At 32.0% G+C, this 20,075-nt stretch overlaps 6 protein-coding genes across 14 annotated transcripts in view; 4 read left to right on the top strand and 2 right to left on the bottom strand.

Annotated features, from left to right (window-relative positions):
• The window catches only part of LOC100748494 (serine/threonine-protein kinase tricorner), a 40,464-nt gene extending 36,375 nt beyond the window's left edge, over positions 1–4,089 (bottom strand). For 2 of the 4 annotated variants that reach the window (XM_024368999.2, XM_024368995.2), the window contains exons 1-2: positions 851–969; positions 494–627 (exon numbers count right to left, since the gene is read on the bottom strand). In XM_024368999.2, coding sequence (XP_024224767.1) covers positions 494–627; positions 851–954 — 238 coding nt within the window. In that variant the 5' untranslated portion in view covers positions 955–969. Of the gene's footprint in view, positions 1–493; positions 628–850; positions 970–3,476 lie in introns of those variants that run through there. The other 2 variants (XM_012387981.3, XM_012387983.3) reach the window with 2 other exon arrangements.
• A 661-nt stretch (positions 4,090–4,750) lies between these two features.
• Positions 4,751–6,317, top strand: LOC100748775 (transcription initiation factor TFIID subunit 11). Of its 3 annotated transcripts, none has more exons than XM_033321817.1 (6): positions 4,751–4,859; positions 5,132–5,332; positions 5,403–5,671; positions 5,767–5,854; positions 5,930–6,026; positions 6,104–6,317. In XM_033321817.1, the coding sequence occupies exons 2-6, from the start codon at positions 5,189–5,191 to the stop codon at positions 6,235–6,237; spliced, it is 732 nt and encodes a 243-aa protein (XP_033177708.1). In that variant the 5' UTR covers positions 4,751–4,859; positions 5,132–5,188; the 3' UTR covers positions 6,238–6,317. The 3 variants fall into 3 exon arrangements, with proteins under 3 accessions (XP_033177708.1, XP_003491129.1, XP_033177709.1); XM_003491081.4 differs by having other exon boundaries at positions 4,765–4,994; XM_033321818.1 differs by having other exon boundaries at positions 4,767–4,859; positions 5,043–5,332.
• Positions 6,318–6,598: 281 nt separating this feature from the next.
• On the top strand, positions 6,599–8,697 carry LOC100749962 (A disintegrin and metalloproteinase with thrombospondin motifs adt-2). Its single transcript, XM_012388004.3, has 3 exons — positions 6,599–7,548; positions 7,579–7,893; positions 8,088–8,697. The coding sequence occupies exons 2-3, from the start codon at positions 7,689–7,691 to the stop codon at positions 8,282–8,284; spliced, it is 402 nt and encodes a 133-aa protein (XP_012243427.1). The 5' UTR covers positions 6,599–7,548; positions 7,579–7,688; the 3' UTR covers positions 8,285–8,697.
• A 128-nt stretch (positions 8,698–8,825) lies between these two features.
• Positions 8,826–10,418, top strand: LOC117151883 (thrombospondin-2-like). Its single transcript, XM_033321819.1, has 2 exons — positions 8,826–9,196; positions 10,223–10,418. Exons 1-2 carry the CDS (start codon positions 8,965–8,967, stop codon positions 10,393–10,395), a joined length of 405 nt encoding a protein of 134 aa, XP_033177710.1. The 5' UTR covers positions 8,826–8,964; the 3' UTR covers positions 10,396–10,418.
• Positions 10,263–19,993, top strand: LOC100750082 (putative fatty acyl-CoA reductase CG5065). 3 transcript variants are annotated; one of them, XM_033321816.1, is made up of 9 exons: positions 10,263–10,348; positions 15,965–16,178; positions 16,499–16,696; positions 16,835–17,031; positions 17,233–17,342; positions 17,630–17,825; positions 17,935–18,174; positions 18,253–18,510; positions 18,651–19,993. In XM_033321816.1, the coding sequence occupies exons 1-9, from the start codon at positions 10,314–10,316 to the stop codon at positions 18,811–18,813; spliced, it is 1,611 nt and encodes a 536-aa protein (XP_033177707.1). In that variant the 5' UTR covers positions 10,263–10,313; the 3' UTR covers positions 18,814–19,993. The 3 variants fall into 3 exon arrangements, with proteins under 3 accessions (XP_033177707.1, XP_024224774.1, XP_012243425.1); XM_024369006.2 differs by lacking the exon at positions 10,263–10,348 and adding an exon at positions 12,715–12,970 and having other exon boundaries at positions 15,955–16,178; XM_012388002.3 differs by lacking the exon at positions 10,263–10,348 and adding an exon at positions 12,716–12,970.
• Positions 10,526–11,677, bottom strand: LOC100749128 (biogenesis of lysosome-related organelles complex 1 subunit 4). Of its 2 annotated transcripts, XR_004462038.1 has the most exons (5): positions 11,476–11,661; positions 11,279–11,350; positions 10,967–11,188; positions 10,694–10,886; positions 10,526–10,603 (listed from the first exon to the last, which is right to left on the bottom strand). XR_004462038.1 is itself a non-coding variant. In XM_024369007.2 (4 exons), exons 1-4 carry the CDS (start codon positions 11,554–11,556, stop codon positions 10,794–10,796), a joined length of 468 nt encoding a protein of 155 aa, XP_024224775.1. In that variant the 5' UTR covers positions 11,557–11,677; the 3' UTR covers positions 10,763–10,793. The 2 variants fall into 2 exon arrangements, 1 of the variants encoding a protein (XP_024224775.1); XM_024369007.2 differs by lacking the exon at positions 10,526–10,603 and having other exon boundaries at positions 10,763–10,886; positions 11,476–11,677.
• Positions 19,994–20,075: the final 82 nt, after the last annotated feature.

Below are 20,075 nucleotides of genomic sequence, written 5' to 3' on the forward strand. Positions count from 1 at the left end.
GCGAAACCGAAACCGAAACGTACGTTAATAATAGAGAAGAGACAAGGAAAGGATAAAGATCTTTAAATTTAATACGGCGATGGTTGGGTGAGAAATGGCAGCGTACAGTTCTGTCGCATCGAGACTTTCCACGGTGCTTCCGTGTTATCATAATTAAACGAATTAACGAGCGCGCGTTTTGCTTCTTAGCTTTGTTTCAACTTAAAAGGCGAGAACGTGCAAGATTAACACGAAGCGTGGCCAATATCGATTGCGATGAAGAAAGATATAAAACTTCTTAAACGTAATTATCCTTCTATCGTTATACTTCTACCGACTTATATCTTCGATGCTGTACGACTCAAAAATAATCCGATCGTGCGAATAGCACCGTATTTCACGAATTTCATTTATACGTAGCGTTTATATTTGGCATTTATCTATATCTCGGTATATGCACATAGGCGCGGTAAATCCTTCTTATTTCCACAAACCTCGCAATTCTGACACGTACCTTCTTGGTTGGAGTTGTTAACGTTAGGGTTAGGATGAGAAGTCAAAGAGGACGGTGTCTCATCCTCGGCGACGCCCATCGTTGTTGCTGCCGTTTGCTGATGATGCGTCTCCACTTCTGTAGCCTCTTCGCACCTGCAGAATAAAGACATTCAGAACTTTATCGTTCTTCGCGTCAGTGTGCTTTTCCTACGAGTACTTGCAAATAGTCGCTGTTTATGTACAGCAATTGCAATTTGAATGTTAACGATCAAACTACGCAAAATCCGTTATTGTTATCCGGTGCATAAATAAAGTACAATTTTATGGGAAAAAAAGTTCAATATCAATCACACGATATGTGTTGGCTAATATATACCTTTCCCTTGATCTTTGCACACGAATGAAGAAAAAGCTGGGGAATATTTGCGTCAATCCTCCACACATATATATATGTATATATTCCTCGAAATAGAGCGACATTTCTAAGCAATCGAATTTCCAGCCGAGACAGCATTTTTCACCAATCGCTTTCGTACCTTTGCAGATGGAAAGTGCTTACGTAAAACTTGGTTTTACTTGGAGCGGCAGAGTCAAGGACCCGATGTTAGTCAAACTGTAAAGCGTTACGAGCGCGAATTCGCGTAAACCAACATTTACGTTTAATCGTAGCGTCACGTGTAACTTGAAAGTCATTGATATCGAACAACGTAAGGAAGAGAGATGCGCGTAAATGTGTCTTTGTCGTTAGCGCGTTGTACGATCCTCTATTTTCGTTGCTAATTCCAATATAATCTCAGGTGTTTGATGACAGAACTGTGCATAATAAGAGACTTTGTAAACATCGAGTAAATATTGTCCTCGATCGATACACCCGTGACACGATGTCACATTTAAGTAACCAAGCTCTATCGTGTTAATTTTAGAAAACAATATGTATATAAACATTGTGTAACGTCACTGATTTAACGTCGAAATGTTAATACAATGCAAATACATCGAGACTTGTAAGGAGTCGTTGTAAAGTATCGGGTATCGACCATTTATCATTTATCTGTCGCGACACGACTTAATTTATCGCCGGCACGATCCTGTTTCGACGCGTATAATTTCTAATTAAAAATATCCATTTCCTTAAAATTTTGTTTCTACAGTCTTTCAAGGTAACAACCTCTGATCTTTGTAAACAGAGGATAAAATCGAAAGTCGGGTAGATGCAAATAACGATGTATCGGTTGAAAAGGAAGTTTGTCCTGGAAAACTTTCGGTTGAAGAGGAAGAGAAAAGAAAGTCCGAGTGCTGACGATCGTATCGTATCATGTACTATCTAATAACGCATTCGTACGATAAGACAAATTTGCGCTAAAAAAAAAAAAAAAAAAAAATGAAAGACGTGGATTGGTAAGTTGGCGCGATATGACGCGTTCAACGAAATAAGAAAGAGGGGAGAATATCGCGGTGTCTCTAACGGTATATTGACCTCTGCAATGCCGATCGCCGTAAACACATATTCTATATCTCGCACGTGACTATGTGCTTTGCTCGTCGAGTTTTCATATGGCAAATCGCAATGTTTCTTTCACATCTACGGCATTACTTCGTATATACATACATACGCAGTTCCAATATGCAAACGCCGTTTCTCAACGAGATCCGAAATTCATTTGTAACTTAATGCTTTTACACAATTTGCGCACGAGCTGATGGCGTGGTTGCAATCCCAATCGAAGAAAAATTGCGCGTTATTTCGCGTACATCGTCGTCTCGACGGAAACCGTACGCCACGGAATTAGCGAAAATTCAATCAACTACGAACAAATTGAAAAAAGTAGATATGTATATAGGTTGGTTCGCGTGGTAAAGCAACGTTATCGTTTGCTCGCGAAGCTTGGTTCGAAAGGCTAGCAGGTTGAAAAGAGGCAACGGCGACAAAGATACGTGTTCCCTATGTAGCGAAACAGGCTCTTCTCCGTTGATTCGAGCAAGACTCGCCGGGTCGTTTCTCCTTCGGCCAACGACCGTCTCTCTACGTCTCTACCTTTAGTTTCAGCCGCTCCCTTTACGCGTGCCTCTACGTAAATGTAATACCTTCGAACTAAATCCGTACGTTCAAATCGCACATCCCTTCGGAATGGCGAGCATCGCTCCGAAACGAGCGATGTCGCTTCAAAAAATTCTCCTTGAAAATATATCGTATCAGAAATATTTGAATAGTATTCAATGTCGAATTTATACGGTGATACGAATAGAATGAAAACTAACTGGTATCTGCGATAATCTAGATGGCACCTTAATTTCTATATGACAACAACGGCAACTTGTTTGTACTTAGTAAGAATAGTAGTAGGACATAGTAAGAATGTTTATATGGTAAAATAGATCAACAAGAATGAAATTCCTTTCACTAAAATAATTTTACGATCAATGAGATTTCATCAAAGTAACAGAAAGGCAGATTAACATTTTTGCAACAGATTCCCTGCAACGTAAAAATGGTATGAAAATGAATACGTTCAAATATGGAAATTACGAAGAAGATATGGAGAGGGCAGTTCATCTTACAGATAACGAGGTTTGTGTGTTATAGCGTAGCTTTTGTAAAAAAATAAAAAAAAGAAAAAAATAAAACAAGAAACGTCTGTTGGCAATCGAATGTATTTTTAGCAATGGTACAGACGATTGAAAAATGAAGGTTGATAAAATAAAATTTGAAACCGAAACGACGAGAATGACGTTTCCGTGGAAGAACGAGATCAAGGAACGAGAAGTCGCGGAGCTTTTGAAAAGACGAGACCGGTTTTTCACTGGCGTTCCTATCACGGTATATATACATAGATGTGTTAGCACAAAAGTTTAGAATGACATTGTTGATAAAGCGCATGATAGTATGCGTATGAAGAGCCGTGTGTGCGGATTAAGCGCGAACATACACAAAGGGTTATGTATTGTGCAAAATTCAATGTAAATTTACAATATTTTCTGCTTGTATCGGCAGTTTTTCATACCGTCTACGAGGACAATCTTTTCCACTGTCTTATGCTCGATGAAGAGCTGTCGCGACGGATGCAATGCTCTCTGGCAACGAAACCCTTTCTTCTCCTTTCGCCATAATTTTCTCGTGAAATCCGGTACGCAACGAACGCCGTGTATTTTCCAAGACACACCGTACTCACATCTTAATACGCGACTCCGTCTTGAAACTGCATTCGTAGGCCCGGTATTCGATGCTTCGACGTTAGAATCGAGTCAACTCTTTGCCGACGATGTTACTCTCGATCTTTGATATTTCACTGTATTCCACTCACTCACCACCGCTCTCCCCTCGGCCCTCGAATAAGATAGACAATATACTCGGCCGAGTTACAGACTACAGACCTACCGAGCCACCAGCTATCGTCCCGAGTTCCGGCCAGTTCTCGATATCCCTTTTCCCCGCGCCGAGTACCCTTTACTTTTCAGTTCAATTATCTATTGATTCGTATCCAATATTAAATTTCTTTTTACTTCAATCACTCAAGTCACTTGCCTTGATAAAATCGCGCGATACCTTTTTGTGAACACCAACAAACTATGAAAATCGTGAATACGATCTGGTATTGACAAATACGTCGCGGCGTCGCGACACTGTCGACTAAATTTTACTTAGCCACCAGCTGGCGCCACGTTGCGATGCCTCGCGTCTTTTAATTCCTAAAAATATTCCCATTGAACAATGAAATATATATGCATTTCGCATCTGAGCTTTTTTCTATAGAATTTTCATAGCGATATATCACATAGATGTTACTTTTCTAAAATTTTACTTTTCTCCAGTTTTACATTTTTCAATGGTATAAATTCGTTTGTGTTTGAAAAATGAGAAACACGTGTGGCTCAATATGCCTGAATCAATTTGATTTAGATTTCCTTATACTTTGATTTGCTTCGATACATTTCAAATAATTGAAATCTTTTTATACAAATATATATTTATAGATTTAACGAAAAATCAAAACTTTTAGTTCAATTATTTTATTTTCCGTGTATAAGAATAAACGCGATATTTTCATCGTTATAATGCAATTTATATTATTAGAGTTAATAATTCAATAATTGGGAGAGAAAACATTTATTCTATATTCGTGCTAAATCTTACGCAACTTATTATTATAATATTTAATTATATTTTTTTGTAGACAAATATTTTTGTTACAGATTGAAATAATAAAAGATTAGCAAAAATTGTATAAAATTATTTAATAAGAAAAAAAGTTACGTTCTCGAATTTATTGCGTATTCCATGATTTATACTATTAAATTAATATGTAATTTTTTGATATTCTACGTCCTATCTATTGAAAAGTATGGCGGGTTTGTTTGAATTAAACCATAAATAGTGCTTATACAAGGTAACGTTTTTTATACATCACATTAGGGTATTAAATACCATTGTTGCAAAACGTGCATAGATTTACAAAGTTTTTTATAATCTATTTATTAAGTTATGCTTGTTAATTAAATATTTAGATTAAACTTTTCATAAGGTGATTATTATAATATTTAATCTAACCTAAAATAATATATTTTTATAGGATACAGGAGAATTAGTTATAAATAACCTAAACAAATACAAAACCTACTCCTAAACCAAAGACAAATACAAGAAATTTTTAATTTTTAGAATGATTGAGAAGCCCTAAATTTATAATATTTGTAATTCCATACATCTTATTACATTATGGATAATATATTTGGAAAAGAAGACTCTGGAAATGAAAGCGAGCATGTAGATGTTGAGGAAAAGGAAGATAAAGTTAGTTCTTCGCAAGATTCTGTAATCAAAGATGTAGAAACGGTGGATGTTGATAATATACAAGTTAAGGTATGTCAGTAGGATGCTATATCGCTAAGCTAATATTTTCATTTGTTCGTTTATTTATTCATAATATTAGGTAGAATTTGATGCAATGAGTTCACAGTCACAGTCGGATGGAGAAGAAATAGAAAGTAATTTGTTATGCGACGAAGTCACAGAATTGGAAGATCAATTGGAAATTGTTAAACATGAAATTGAAAGTAAAGAAGAAGAACAAGCTAGGGAAGATATATTTGAAAATGACATAGTATTGCCTCATGCAAATCCAACAAGTGTTAAGGAAAGAAGAGAAAGTAAAGAGAAAAGTAAAAAAGAATTAGAAGAAGAAGAAAGAGAAAGGATGCAGTATGTACTTAAATTTTTTGCAGTTTTTGAATATATATATTCTGCAGAATATATATTATTTTATACATAGATAAAATATTTCTTTTTCTTCAAAGAGTACTAGTGTCAAATTTTACGGAGGATCAATTGGACAGATATGAAATGTACAGAAGAGCAGCTTTTCCAAAAGCTGCGATAAAAAGAGTAATTATTTTTCTCTTACATTTTTTATACTATGTTTTTTTAAATGTATTTCATAAATTATATGCAATATTCCAGATCATGCAAACTATAACAGGTTGTTCAGTGTCACAGAATGTGGTCATTGCTATGTCTGGTATTGCAAAAGTGTTTGTTGGAGAAATAGTAGAAGAAGGTGATACTTAAATCTTCTGTTAACATCTCTAATGAGTTAAACTATTTCCTTTAATTCAAATATGATTATTAAATTAGCTCTTGACGTTATGGAAGCTCATCAGGAATCAGGTCCTTTACAACCGAAACATTTAAGAGAAGCTGTTAGAAGATTAAGACTTCAAGGACAAATTCCAAATGGTCGTGCTAATAAAACATTCTTCCGATTATAAGTATTCTTTAGCATAATTATTTAAAACTGTGATTTAAAACAAATGTCTTTAATAGGTTAAAAAGTTGAGTAAATATTTTTGTATAAAAAGGTGTGATATATACACGATGTATTAATATCTATACAGAAAGTTATTTGAATGAGAACAAATACAGCTTCTCATACATGCACACACAGAGTGAGACATACAGTTAACAACATAAAATAAATTTTTGCTATTGATTATATAGTTTTATAATTGTTTTATATTATTAGTATTATTTCCGTCAAAATGGCTTTCTCACGTTTCTCTATCTTCTACCATCGTTTGGTATTATCAAACGAAATTTTACAGTAGCGTGCCAGGATTGATATATTTATGTTTAAACTAGTTTCAAGTTATGAAGAGAATAAATAATCACAAAAAAATATCCAAATATAACAACGTGAAATGGATAAATTAATAATTATGTAAAGATAACGTACAATTTTATGTATTTTTTTTTTAATTAGATACGAAGTATTAAAGAAATTAAAGATAAAATATTTCACATTTATATTGTCTCATTTGCTAAATTAGGAGAAATCAAATTCATCAATGAACATATTATTTTTATATTTTTATATCAATTTAATCACAAAATATTTTTATTATGCAAACATATTTCAATAAGTAAAATAATAGTTGCATTATATTGTAACTCTTTTAAATATTAATTAGTATTTATAATATTGATATGTGATAGCATCTTTCATATTGCTATTTTCTGGCTTTTAATACTTCTTAGTAGTAGTAATTGATGAACACAGTCAATTGTTTTATTTTAACTAACTAGATATACTATATGTATATACAACTATCACATATCCTGCATATATAGGTGAAACTGTCAGATAAAATGTGATTTATTTTATCATTGATATTACTTTTAATCAATTTGACTTATTAATGCATAATTTCATTTAACTGATGAAGCATTGTGAGCGATTAATGTAATATGTATTTATTACCTACGTTGTTATTAGTATGCATTATTTTAGAGAAGTCTGATAACGGTATTAAATTTGGAGAGTTGTATACCTTTAAATCAAAGGAAAATACTCTAACGTTTAATTCAAATTCTTTGAATACTAATGCAATTCATGAATGGTAATAATATTTCTTTTATATTGCAAAAATTATATCAACCCACGTATGTTTTACAATTGTTTATTGTCTACTGATTACGTTGTTATACTAATTATGAGACTTAACATTAAGTTTATGAAATTAGTATGTACGATAATCAAGAGGTCAGCCTTTTCTCTGCTGAATTAAATGTCTTACAAAAAGTTCAGGCAGATACTAAAAAGAAAATTAATCTGTATGTTCTTGGGTTTAATAACAAAAAGTTCAGATATGTAAAAGTCAGTTACTTAAATGAGTATGCAATTCATATAATTTGAAATAGATATTCATTTAATATACGTTGGATGCAGTTTGGTCAAATAATACCACAGCGAAATGATAAAGGATGTTATCATAGTCCATTTTACTATAAAACTCTAACAAACCGTCGGCGCAAATTACTTAGTTATTTAAATAAAATGCTTTATGAAAATCCTACAATGAGTGTGGAGTTACATGAAAAGGAACAAACTAACTTATTGAAGTATATTGGACATCCTACTGAAAATAGTAAGTAAACGAGGAAGTTATTCAGTTAGATTTATGCACTTCCAAACGTACCTAGTATGTACTTAATATCTATTATTTTTAATCAATCAATTTATTATATATCTATTATATATGTATATATAAATCTATTATTAATCTATTTTAAAGATAAAATTTTTTTATTAACAAAATAAATCATTTTTCAAATATTATAGATAGTGAATTGTGGGATGACTGGAGCAATTGGAGTATATGCAGTGTAACATGCGGAAATGGTCGTCAAGTTCGTTGGCGTCATTGTTCAGCAGAACATTGCATAAAAGGATTAAAGAGAGCACAAATAAAAACATGCCGTTTAAAAAATTGTGATTCTAAAGATATTCTTCAGTGGCTTGGCATTAAATCCAAATAGTTTTATTAAAAATAGAGAATACATTGTTATATTTTAAGTTTATACAGAAATACGAACATAAGATTTTGACTTTAATTCTATATTCAATTGAAATGAACCTTTTTCTTCAATGAAATTGTATTTAACTTTAACTAAATTTTACACATTATATTTAATAGATGTAATAATCAGTAGTATTTCTGTCTGTATTATTTGCTGCTATTTATCGATAAATTTCTATTTTTCCATTCTTTGCTTTGGTATTTCCGCTCTATTAAAAAAGTGAAAGATATTACACATTTTAGTACAGTTTACGTACATATATCTGCGATACCTTACGAAATTATTATAGCACATTTGTATCATATGCATATTGTTCTAAATTAAACTTTCGGTAACGTTGGGGACGATATATATGTAAATGATGGTAAAAAGCCATTAAACATTTACTTTGCTGTGATACAGACTTTTAATTTTGTTTATTTTTTTTTTTTTTTTTGCTATGTGCATATAGCATTACCAAAACTACATAATTTTACTTTATCCTCAATTAATCATTTCTATTAAATAATAACATTGCTTAATCCTCTTATATGTAATTTTATTATTGCTATAGCTTTAAAAAAATTATTAGAGCATTTCTTTCGTTGATAGATAATTTCAGTCAGTAAAAAGTATAACGTGAAATTAATAAATCAGTAATGCAAATTATGCTATATGATTTGGTAAAATCGTTTGTTAAAACATTTATCATTATATTTATTCTTATAGAGTGTTTATCAATTTTTCAGTCCGAAAGTCATTTAAATAATATTATATTAACTCCTTATAAACAATCATCTCCCAGACAAAAGGAAAATTTGCATCGTACCATGGAAATATACGCTATTACAAATAACGAAGTTAATACAGATGGACAAAGTGGAAAAAAAGGTATAACCAATAAGCAATTGATTTACTATTTTAATTATTATTTGATAAATACTTTATTATAATTATAGAAAATATTATTAAAGGAGAATATATTGGATCGCCCGGAAAGTTCATTCCGATTTATATTTAGATTCGATATACATTTATTGAATTATATAGGTGCTATTTTATTCCACAACCTTTCTCCATCCTTTAAGCAACTTGAATATTGCATCCTTCCAGAACCTCTCAAGTTTTTCAGTGAGAAACTTTTCAATAAGATCTTTCATGTCAACCAATTTAATTCAAAATCGGAACAAACTTTCCGGACGATCCAATATTAGCCTATTAAGGACCAGGAATTACGTTAACGCTGTATTTCATTTGTAGTTATCTTCGATTACTTTACTTTATTGATGTTTGCTTTCTACTATTATGGCTATGAAAAAGAATTCTGAGGACTTGCCTGATATTCTTGCTTTCTTTTTTATTATTTCTTCTGTCAACTATATTCTACGTTTTTATAGAGTTTGTACAAATTGTAATATTTGTAGCATCGTGGTAAGCTATGCTTTTGTAAATCATAATCTTTCTTGTGTCTCTGACTTTGAATCGATTTCTGTAAAACATTTATTATTCTAGTACATATTTTGTATCTTGATAAAAGAATATGTAAATTACTTTATTTAATTTTTCACCAATATATTTGTAGTAATTTCAAACTTTTTAATTGTAAAAATGTTTTTTTTTTTCAAGAATGTCATGTTTGTACATGTCTTCAATCTTAATATATTGCAATTATTTAAAATTTAGGTAAATATAATAACAGACTTGACAATTATTCAATACATCATTTTATTAATAGTGATAATTGTATTAAATAGTAATTTAATGGAAGAATTATTCTTTATTATTATTATATGAATCTTAAATTTATTGTGCATTTTTCAAAATATGTGGCAAATATGAATGTTATATTTATGGCATTGTTTTAGCAGTAATCTTATATGAATATTTTTATTTGAAAATGAAATATTTTAACGATAGGTAGGATCACTCGTCAAGGACCAAAAATATGGGATCAATGGGGAAACTGGTCAAGCTGTAGTGTTACTTGTGGTATAGGAAAATTAACAAGATGGAGGCATTGTATAGGTGGAAGTTGTTTATTAGGTGAAAAGAAAGCACAATTAAAAACTTGTACTCTTGCAGCATGTTAATGGTCAGACTATGAATTATGGTATTTTTTTTAGTATTTTAGGGATAAAATTGGCAAAATATGTTAAATTTGAATAATGGTAATTATTCCAGGGTTGAATGCTCTCTATTTATTAAATACTATTCAGCCAGTAAATTCAAGGTATAATTTTATTTGATTCATTAATGAACATTTATCTGTAACATTTTATGTCAGAAAACATTTTATATCTGAAAACAATCATAACACAATACGTACTAAAATAATTTTTATTTCATATCTATAACAGAAACATGCGAAATTCATTTAATAATACACACCTCTTAAATATTGAAGATTTTCTTCAAAATGTAGCATATATTAATGTATGAAAATAATTGATAAATCTATTATATATCTCTATAAAATAAAGTATTTTATTCATTCACTCTTAAAATAGTCATTGGTTCTATAAATTGTTGGAGGCTCGTACATTGATAATTTATTAGGTACCACAGGTTCTTGTGTTTTTTTCTGAAATACATATCATGAAATATATGTATTACGAATCAGGTAATCGTGTTATCAACATTATGAAAGTAACAATGACTTACAAAGAAAGATAAACGATTTAACATTCCAAATAATCTATCAGAGATTCCTAATTCAGCTTCTGCATTATCAACGGCAGCTTCTAATGTTGTTAGATTTACATTAATCATCGCAATAACATGTTCTAAAGCATCTATTCGTCTACTAAGATTTATGACCTCTTGTTGCATGTCTTGTAGTTTTGGGATATGTTGATCGGTACATTGACTATTTTCAGACTGAACCTTTTAACACAAATTATAATGTAGATAATATATATATATATATAAATTATGTTTATTAAAAATTTATTAATTTAAATTATTATCTCTAACCATTTCAATAATTGACTGAAACTCTTCTAAACGCATCATTACATCTTCGATTGCATCATGAAAATTCTTCATCTGGAATGTAACATTACATTATATCGTACGTTTTATTTTACAATTATAGGATATAAGAAAATATTCTTTGATATATGTAATACTTCAGGTTCATTCATTGAGGTTATGTATAGGATGGTACATACTTGACTGGATAAATCTAGTTTTAAATAATTTGCGTAGTCCTTAGCTAATTCTTCGACTATCGGTATAGTGTGCGAAGACATTTTTTTAATAACAATTTATTGAAATGATATTCAATTGTTTACATTGTTTGTTACTAAAACGCCACTTCTTGATACCACACGTCTGTGATATGATAAGATATATATAAAGATCTTTGTTTTCGTCAAGCTAGTTTTTGACTTTGCAAAATATATGAAAGCTGCAAAAAAATGTATGTTATATAAAATATATAGAATTAATTCAATATTACATCAAAGTTTAATATTATTTTACTTGGTTCTGTCTTTTATTATTATATTTAAATTATTTCTTTATCGGCGTAAAATTTTACTACATTAAACTTATAAATAGAATAATACTATTACTTATTAGGTAAGGTAAAATGTTTAATGAGCGATAGCAAGGAGAGAAAGGAAGAGATATTTTCTAGAAGAGTAATGTAAATGTCGATGAACTACAAATGTGCATTGAGTTTACACAACATCTTTGCGTAACGAAAAACATACTTGTTGTAAATACATTAAGGCGATACAACTAACTTTTCAGTGAAAGGAGTAAGTGCAACTTATTGCACCTAATTATATCAAAATTATATCGTCCATACCATTACTTTTGCACACATGATTAAATTTAGAAAATATGTTATATGAGTTTATACGATAATACCAAATTATAAAATTTCGTTATATGTCGTTTGACAGTTACCTGTGGAGTATAACAATGCACGAATCAAGAAAACTTAGATTTAACTTTTCCAAGGTAGAGAAGAAATTTACGTTTAATTTTCTTTTTCTTTTTAAGAAGTGCGTTTAAATAGTACTCAATACGATAGTATACATGCATGGGTATCTATATGTGGACATATGTTTATAATATTCATAATGTAACAGAAGAATAAAGTTGCTCGTAATTTTAAGTTACTTTAGTGTTACAGTTTGACTGTAGTGATCTAAACGTAAATGTTGATTTAACAGAAATACAACAATTTCATGTTGATTTCAAATTTGTCGCATCTCGTACGCAGTGTAATTTGTTTCAGTCAAAAGTATCGCTTTACATTGAAGCTACATGAAATAGTATGAACGAATTTTATAATAAAAAATATTTCGACAGAAGCAAAAGGAAATACGCGTTTCTTTGTAACTGAATGCATCGAGTGACGAAGATACCACAAGAAAAACTTTTCGAATAGAAGGAAAAGGCTTATATTTCGTCAAATTGAACGCACCTGTGTTCAGGTGGGGAGACGACATTAGTTCTGCTACGACTTTCAGCTCGATCTGCGTTGAAGCTCAGTAGGTTCGAACACCGTGGTTCACGACTGTTTTTCCTGTTCTTATTTAGTTTGAGCGATTTCGTGTTGTATTTCCAACTCTCCTGTCAATTTCGCGTACTGTGAAATATCTTAGAAGAGACTTGTTTCACTTTTATCAGTCTATTCCCGTAGTCTATTGGGTAAGTATATTTTTGTTTAGTATTATTTTCATATCAATTTTTTGATATTAGGTACCGGTGATATTTTTCTCGTTTTGTTGTGTAATGAAATCGGTCAATGAAATCAATCGGGTACTCCTTAACGTTGATAGTAGGTGACTTTAGGAAAGAATGAATAATAAATCGGAGATAAATAAATACATATTAAGGTTGGTCATATAACAATAATAATAATAAAAGTTGTCATTATTACAAGTAGCTATTACTATTTCGCAAGTATTATATTTATTCAATTATTTGACTCTTTTTATTCATGTGAAAAGTGATTGGACTAAGGAACAAGTCAAGCAGCTATCGATATAGTTGTTTTTGTTTTTAACCCTCTGTTGTCACTTTTAACTTCCCTACCGATTCGTATATAAAATTTTAGTTGTAGTTATTATTTAAATAAATTTAACAAATACATATTACGGAGATGGAATGAAGGATAAGAATAACTAGATGATAAACGATACGGATAAATGGGAAGAAAGAGAAAGAAAATAATAAGATGGAATATACAATATACAATGGTACAATATACAATATACAATGACTTTTCATCAAAGGTTTTTTTGTTCGATCGTCGAAAAACAGAATGATTTTCTATTTATTTAGTTGAGTGTATTTCTCGTCGACGTAATTATTAGTTTAAGCGGAAATGTTATCTTATCTAGGATTAAATGTTTTAAGGATGCGTAAACAATTTTTTAAATTAAATCAACGTAATATATCTTCATAAACTATTCTACGAAGATCTTTCATAAGTCTGTTAAATTAAATGTATCGGTATACGCGATCGATAGATACTATCGGAAGCATTCGTTCGAAATCGTGATTTATTTAGGGTAATAAATCCTTGATTATAAATATTTTAATCTGAAACGATACACCTCGAAACGAATTTTACACGGTTGTCCAGTTTCATCACTCATCATTAAGACATTTCGAATTCATACGAATTTGTTTTGCCAATGATATAATTATTTCTTTTTTCGTTGAATGAATTAATTGTTTGCAGTTATTTTTGTAAAACGTTTTTATGAGGCGTTTTTTAAATCACTAATGGCACTAATTATTGAATACCGTGTAGTAGTTATTGGACATGTATGTAGAATAATAGGAAAAGTTATACACTTTACTTATTTTGAAACATAAATACTCATAAGATTTAAAATTATATAGCTTTCTTAGATAACGTTTAATAGAGGACACTATTAAATTACACGATTTACTCTGTACACTTCCGTTTTCTAAAAAAAGACTTTGTTGCAGCTATGTATATATTAAATTTTTCTGTTCACCGGGATGCTTCGAGTAGATGTCGGCTGAACTGTAAACAGGTTTTAAAATATCTTATAAAGGATTATTCTATGAATAAAGTTTCAAAAACATGTCACATAGCAATGAGCAACTTATTCTTGCACGATGGTTGTCATTTTACAAATTAATCTTGATTGAAACAATTTGTGACGTATGGAAGGAAAAGTATTTTAAAAGGTTTTGCGGCAAATCATGGTACGCGAAGATTGTTCTAGTTTTGTAATCGAAATTTTATATTATTGCTGTCGAAAGGTTCTGGAAAAGTGAAACTCATTCACTGTTGCCACATTTAATACTATCGAATGACCGGACCATTCACTTTCTAATGAAACTACATAATTTTACTTCAATTTCTATGATCTTCTATCTACTTATACGCGTGTATCATAAAAATAACACAACTTTTTCAGTTTTCGTAGATTTTTTCATTGCTTGCATTTTTTCACACTTTATTAAATATCGTAATGTTATAGAATACGTCGTAACATTTTCGACAAAAATTGATTAAAATATCACAATTGAATATGTTAATGTTTTAGTCGTATAACGAAAATACATGCTACTTCGAATGCAAGAAATAATGTATAAAACATATAGCGATTTATGATTTGATCCTTGTCGTTACTTTAAAATTCTCGTATAATACGTGCGATCGTTTTATTACGTCATGGCAAAATATTACCATAATGCGAGAAATTATATGTTTATAGAAACAGTTAAATGTACAAATACGGTAAGTTGCGGTGGCTGTATCTCAAGAATACTTTCACTGTCAAGTACACGACACATTCTGGTATTAACGTAATTGCGAGATGAAACGACGACTTTTGCAATTAATGCTAGTTAACTATATAGTGGGTTAAAGTGTTTGCTTAAAAATTATGAACTGTACTTCCGGTACATGGATGCACTAATGTCTGTCTATCGAGGCGCGACCTGATAGAAATTAACTGTATAGTGGTAACGATACGTGGAATGTATTGGATTACGCCAATACCTACTCACGAAAAGGACTGGTTTAACTTTGTTTTCTCCTTGGACTTTGTTCAAATGACAGATAGTGACTGACTTTTGCCAAGATTCAGGCACAAGCGAACACGCGATTATGAAATGTTCGCGGAAAAGGAGAATCGAGGAAGTTCGGGAAAGAAACCGACCGAATGAAAAATGGAAAAGTGGAGATGACGATAAAAAAGAATAACAGTCGTAAAACTCGTTAAAAATATTCCATCTATCGTAGAATATATGAATATGTAGGTATATGTGCTGGTATTTTATTATAACAATATGTGCTTAATTCATATAATGGACAGATTCCAGCAAAATGTATTGTTAAGCTTTTTTTACAAATGTACCGTTAATTTAGAAAAATATTACATTTATAAATTTAATTCCCTACGTACACGATCGATGTATGTGCGCATATGTCTACGTACCTGTGTGTTTCAGCTGTTTCGAGTTTGATATAAAATATAAATTTAAATATTATTCGTAGAATCGTTACTTTCAGTGGATCTTCCATATTTTTCCTTCTTTTTTTTTTTTTTTTACTGTTAAACCAAGTAGAATGAGCGAATGAGTAATAAAGAAACTAATCTTTTTCGGAGACGCTATGTACTGGACGTACTGAACTTTCACGACAGTTTGTTTCAGATTTAAAAGAAAAAAAATGAGCGAATTAAGCGAGATACAATCCTTTTACAAAGGAAAAGTCATTTTTGTAACCGGAGGGACCGGTTTGATGGGAAAAGTCCTAATTGAAAAGCTACTTTATAGTTGTAGCGATTTAAATAAGATTTATATTTTGATACGACCAAAAAGAGGTCGTACTCCCGATATGCGTGTCGACGAAATGTTTAAATTACTCGTAAGTATGAACCCTCCTTTGTACTTTATACTTTAAAATTCTTTTTCTTTTTTTTAAACTCTTGCTAATTATTTTGGATTAATCGGAGCTGTATCTAGTATAGTGTACTTGTGTTATCATATAGAAGGTGATTACGAATCATGAGTATCGTCTACAGTGTATCGTATGTGCCCAATTTCTTATTTATCGATTGTATGTATACCAATTACGAAGCAACATATTGAAACTGAACGAAGAGCAACTAACTTTCGAGTAAAAATATCGAACCGACAAGCGATTACTATGCGCGATTTAATGAAATTTGAAATAATTTTGAACAGATGTTTCAAAGAATACAAAAGCAAAAGCCTGAAGCGATGAAGAAAGTTATACCTTTAAGCGGGGATGTGGGTATGAAGAATTTAGGATTAACTAACGAGCAACTCGAAATATTGATAAACGAAACTGACGTAGTATTCCATTTTGCCGCAACTCTTAAATTAGAATCTAAGTTGAAGGACGCTATTGACATGAATACGGTAAATTTATTAATTAAATCACGTAACAAACATTTTGTAGTTTCAAACGTATACATTCAATTATACGTTTCCATTGTGATATTTGCGTTATTCTTTTTAAATTTTCTTTCTTTCATCTTGTTAATACTATCGTTTAAGGTCGGAACGAAAAGGGTTATAGAATTAGGTAGAAAAATGAAAAAGCTGAAGGCATTTGTGCATCTGAGCACAGCCTTCTGTTACGCCGACAAAGAGGAACTCGACGAAAAAGTGTACGAATCATCCGCTGATCCTCACGACGTTATGAGGCTGGTTCAATGGCTAGATGAAAGTGCCATCGATCTTATTACACCCAAGTAATTAACGTCTTTATGGGATTTTATCGTAGAGAAATGATATTACATTCGTATCTCTTAATAGCTTATAAAATTACGATCTCGATAATTTTTCTAAAATATTATATTATACATTATGGGAAGAATGACAAATTAGCGTATCAAGTTAATTTATTTGACTATTTAAATACTAATAATTCGTATCGATTTCGTCGAATACAGGGTGTTGGGTCTTCATCCGAATACTTATACATATTCAAAGAGATTGGCCGAAAAACTGGTAGCAGACGAATACCCGGATTTACCTTGTTGCATTGCCAGACCATCGATAGGTAAAAATAATTTTGCCGACAGATAATACTTTTTCAAAAACAACTTGCAGAAAAAATAAAAAGCTATAGAGATATACATGTACTACGGCAAAGGACGCTCTTCTTCTCATCGTTTTTGTAAAAGGTCGAAAGGAAGGGAAATGTTCGATACGATTATAATATATATTTTTATTTTCAGCCGATAGTGTTTTAATTCGCGATATACGTATTTATATAGACTATCGTTAAACGAATTGATAGAATACGGATTTCGTGTGAAAGCAAATATTACATTGTCGTATGTACAGTAACTCCAGCTTTGGCAGAACCGTTACCAGGTTGGGTGGATAACCTAAACGGACCTGTGGGCCTTATGGTGGGTGCAGGCAAAGGTGTGATAAGGTCGATGCTCTGTAATGGAAGCTATCACGCCGAAGTAATACCCGTCGACCTTGCTATCAATGCGTTAATCGCAACCGCACATAGAACGGCTACGACGACCAAGTAAGCTATTCCATCAGCCTTTCCCTTATCTGTTTGTAGGTGAAATAGTAATTAGAACCATTCAGTCTCTGCCCTTTGGTTTACATATTTCTCACTTTTTCTTTGTTAGAGATACAAGTATACCGGTATACAATATGACGCAAAGTGGCATATTACCCATTACGTGGGGAGAAGTATTGGGTAAAGGCAAAAAGATCGCGTATGAATATCCCTTCGAAGGACAAATTTGGTATCCAACCGGTGACATACATAGCAGCAAATTCGTACATAATCTGATCGTCTTCTTGTTTCACATTATACCGGCTTATTTCATCGATTTTCTTATGTTGATATTTCGGCAAAAGAGATTGTAAGCCAAGTTTTTCGAATTAATTACTTCTTTCCTATCTTGCCACTTTCGGATTGTATATAGGATGTTCCTTTTTAGTATGGTTCGTATCCAAAGACGTATTTCCGTCGGACTCGAAGTTTTACAATACTTCACTATGAGGGAATGGACCTTCCATAACTCAAACTTGCTAATAATGCGGCAAGAAATGAGTGCGAAAGACAAGGAGATTTTCCCAATAGATTTCTCGTCTATCGATCATGCCGAGTACATAAAAACTTGCGTTCTAGGTGCACGACAATATTGCATGAAAGAGAATTTGTCCACATTGCCGAGCGCTAGAAGACACCAAGCGATGTATGTATTCACGTTGTCACTTTTAAAATGCTATTACGTTCCATCTTTTTGGAGAATATCGTAACATAAGCACACGAAAATGTTTTTTAAACGATTCCGATTCTTATTATCGCGATATAATTCGCGTATTGTATTTTCAGATTATACGTCATTCACATAATTGCTGTCTATCTATTTTACTTCGGAATGTTATATCTTATTTACAAGAACTTCGAAATAGCAAGATCTGGTTTGGATTCTGTCACGGAGCACGTGAAATCTTTGTCAATTTTGGGCGGAGTTGTGCGAAAGGTCCACCAGTAATGGCATAACGTATATTATGTATTTGTATACAAACGATTTAGCGTATTCTTTTGTTTTAAAAGAGCTTTGTTCTATATTTTTGCTTGAAACCAGCTTGTATTCTATAACAAAACGCAACAAGCTCCGTCGAGAACTTTTTCTTAAGCTACTTTACTATGTCATAACGAACCACACACGACTTTTCATCGAATCAGACTATACGAAGCTACATATGTGTATGCTTGTTCTTCTTTTACGTCCGAGATAAATAGTAGTAAGTTAATAAACGAAATTTGCCATTTACTAGTACCAAATCTCATAATAGATTGGCACCGAGTAATTTCAAATCCGATTTGAAATTCTATTATTGAACTACCCAGAAATCTAGGTTCTTTAGTTTCGGGCATTTCTAGAACAAGATTCCTTCGTTCTATTTCTTTCTCATTAAAAATAATATAACTTTCTTCGCATGCCGTTTCCTCGTCGTCGTCGTCGTTTTATGCAAATAGTAAGTATCTTTCGACGAAAACGCAACGTTATTCTTTCGCTAAATGACTTTTAACATTTCACATCTAAGGAAAGCCAACGTGTTAATTGATTTAGCAACAGATATTCCGTAAACATGCGTTAACTACCGTGGGTAAGCATCGCGTTCCATATACTTTTGGGCGACATCTATTTAAAGAGAAAATGTTTATATTATATGCTATATCCTATCCTATATTATATATCGTTTTCATATGCACGAATAACGGCCATTTCATACGCCTGTCGATATGCAACGCTTTCAGAAGTAACATAATTCTGCGTCTGCCACAATCGCATCGTTTCATACGGTTTCACAGCGTCTGGTACGTACGTGATAAAACATAATATACGATATTAGTCGAGTACGTACGAAAATAAAATGTATGTATGATCTTTGATGATATGTATAGACATCTGTATCAAGTAAGGACGAAAGACAGAGACACGAGATGTCGATAAACGCGTAGAGAAAGAGAGATTGGATCGATGAAGAGTCGATGCTCCGGTTGATACGTATGTCAGGTATTTCGGCAATTTGCTATGTTCACGAGGATATGCTGGCGAAACTAGGGGAAAGAACGCGGCAAGCGAATAGCGAGTAACGGGAATGGAAGGGTGCAGGGTGAGCGAAGCGGCGCGTCGCCCACGCCGCGATGAATAGCTGCGTCGATGACGCGTAACACAGTCAATCTGTGTGTGTGTGTGTGTGTGTGTGTTTGCGTGTTTGTAGTAGGCAGAGTAGTAGCAAGTGGCGC

This window comes from Bombus impatiens, unplaced genomic scaffold (genome assembly GCF_000188095.3).
Source record: "Bombus impatiens unplaced genomic scaffold, BIMP_2.2 scf_0504, whole genome shotgun sequence".
NCBI classification, from domain to species: domain Eukaryota; kingdom Metazoa; phylum Arthropoda; class Insecta; order Hymenoptera; family Apidae; genus Bombus; species Bombus impatiens.

Excerpts from the sequence above, each read along its gene's own strand:
- LOC100749962 (XM_012388004.3), top strand. The coding sequence starts at position 7,689 with ATGCAGTTTGGTCAAATAATACCACAGCGAAATGATAAAGGATGTTAT. Across the intron at positions 7,894-8,087 it reads TGGACATCCTACTGAAAATA|ATAGTGAATTGTGGGATGAC; the intron begins GTAAGTAAACGA and ends CAAATATTATAG.
- LOC100750082 (XM_033321816.1), top strand. The coding sequence starts at position 10,314 with ATGGAGGCATTGTATAGGTGGAAGTTGTTTATTAG. Across the intron at positions 16,697-16,834 it reads ACGCTATTGACATGAATACG|GTCGGAACGAAAAGGGTTAT; the intron begins GTAAATTTATTA and ends CTATCGTTTAAG. Across the intron at positions 17,343-17,629 it reads CATTGCCAGACCATCGATAG|TAACTCCAGCTTTGGCAGAA; the intron begins GTAAAAATAATT and ends TCGTATGTACAG.
- LOC100749128 (XM_024369007.2), bottom strand. The coding sequence starts at position 11,556 with ATGTCTTCGCACACTATACCGATAGTCGAAGAATTAGCTAAGGACTAC. Across the intron at positions 11,351-11,475 it reads AACTAGATTTATCCAGTCAA|ATGAAGAATTTTCATGATGC; the intron begins GTATGTACCATC and ends GTTACATTCCAG. Across the intron at positions 10,887-10,966 it reads TAAATCGTTTATCTTTCTTT|AAAAAAACACAAGAACCTGT; the intron begins GTAAGTCATTGT and ends TATGTATTTCAG.
- LOC100748775 (XM_033321817.1), top strand. The coding sequence starts at position 5,189 with ATGGATAATATATTTGGAAAAGAAGACTCTGGAAATGAAAGCGAGCAT. Across the intron at positions 5,672-5,766 it reads GAAGAAAGAGAAAGGATGCA|AGTACTAGTGTCAAATTTTA; the intron begins GTATGTACTTAA and ends TTTTCTTCAAAG. Across the intron at positions 6,027-6,103 it reads TGGAGAAATAGTAGAAGAAG|CTCTTGACGTTATGGAAGCT; the intron begins GTGATACTTAAA and ends TTATTAAATTAG.
- LOC117151883 (XM_033321819.1), top strand. The coding sequence starts at position 8,965 with ATGCAAATTATGCTATATGATTTGGTAAAATCGTTTGTTAAAACATTT. Across the intron at positions 9,197-10,222 it reads TGGACAAAGTGGAAAAAAAG|GTAGGATCACTCGTCAAGGA; the intron begins GTATAACCAATA and ends TTTTAACGATAG.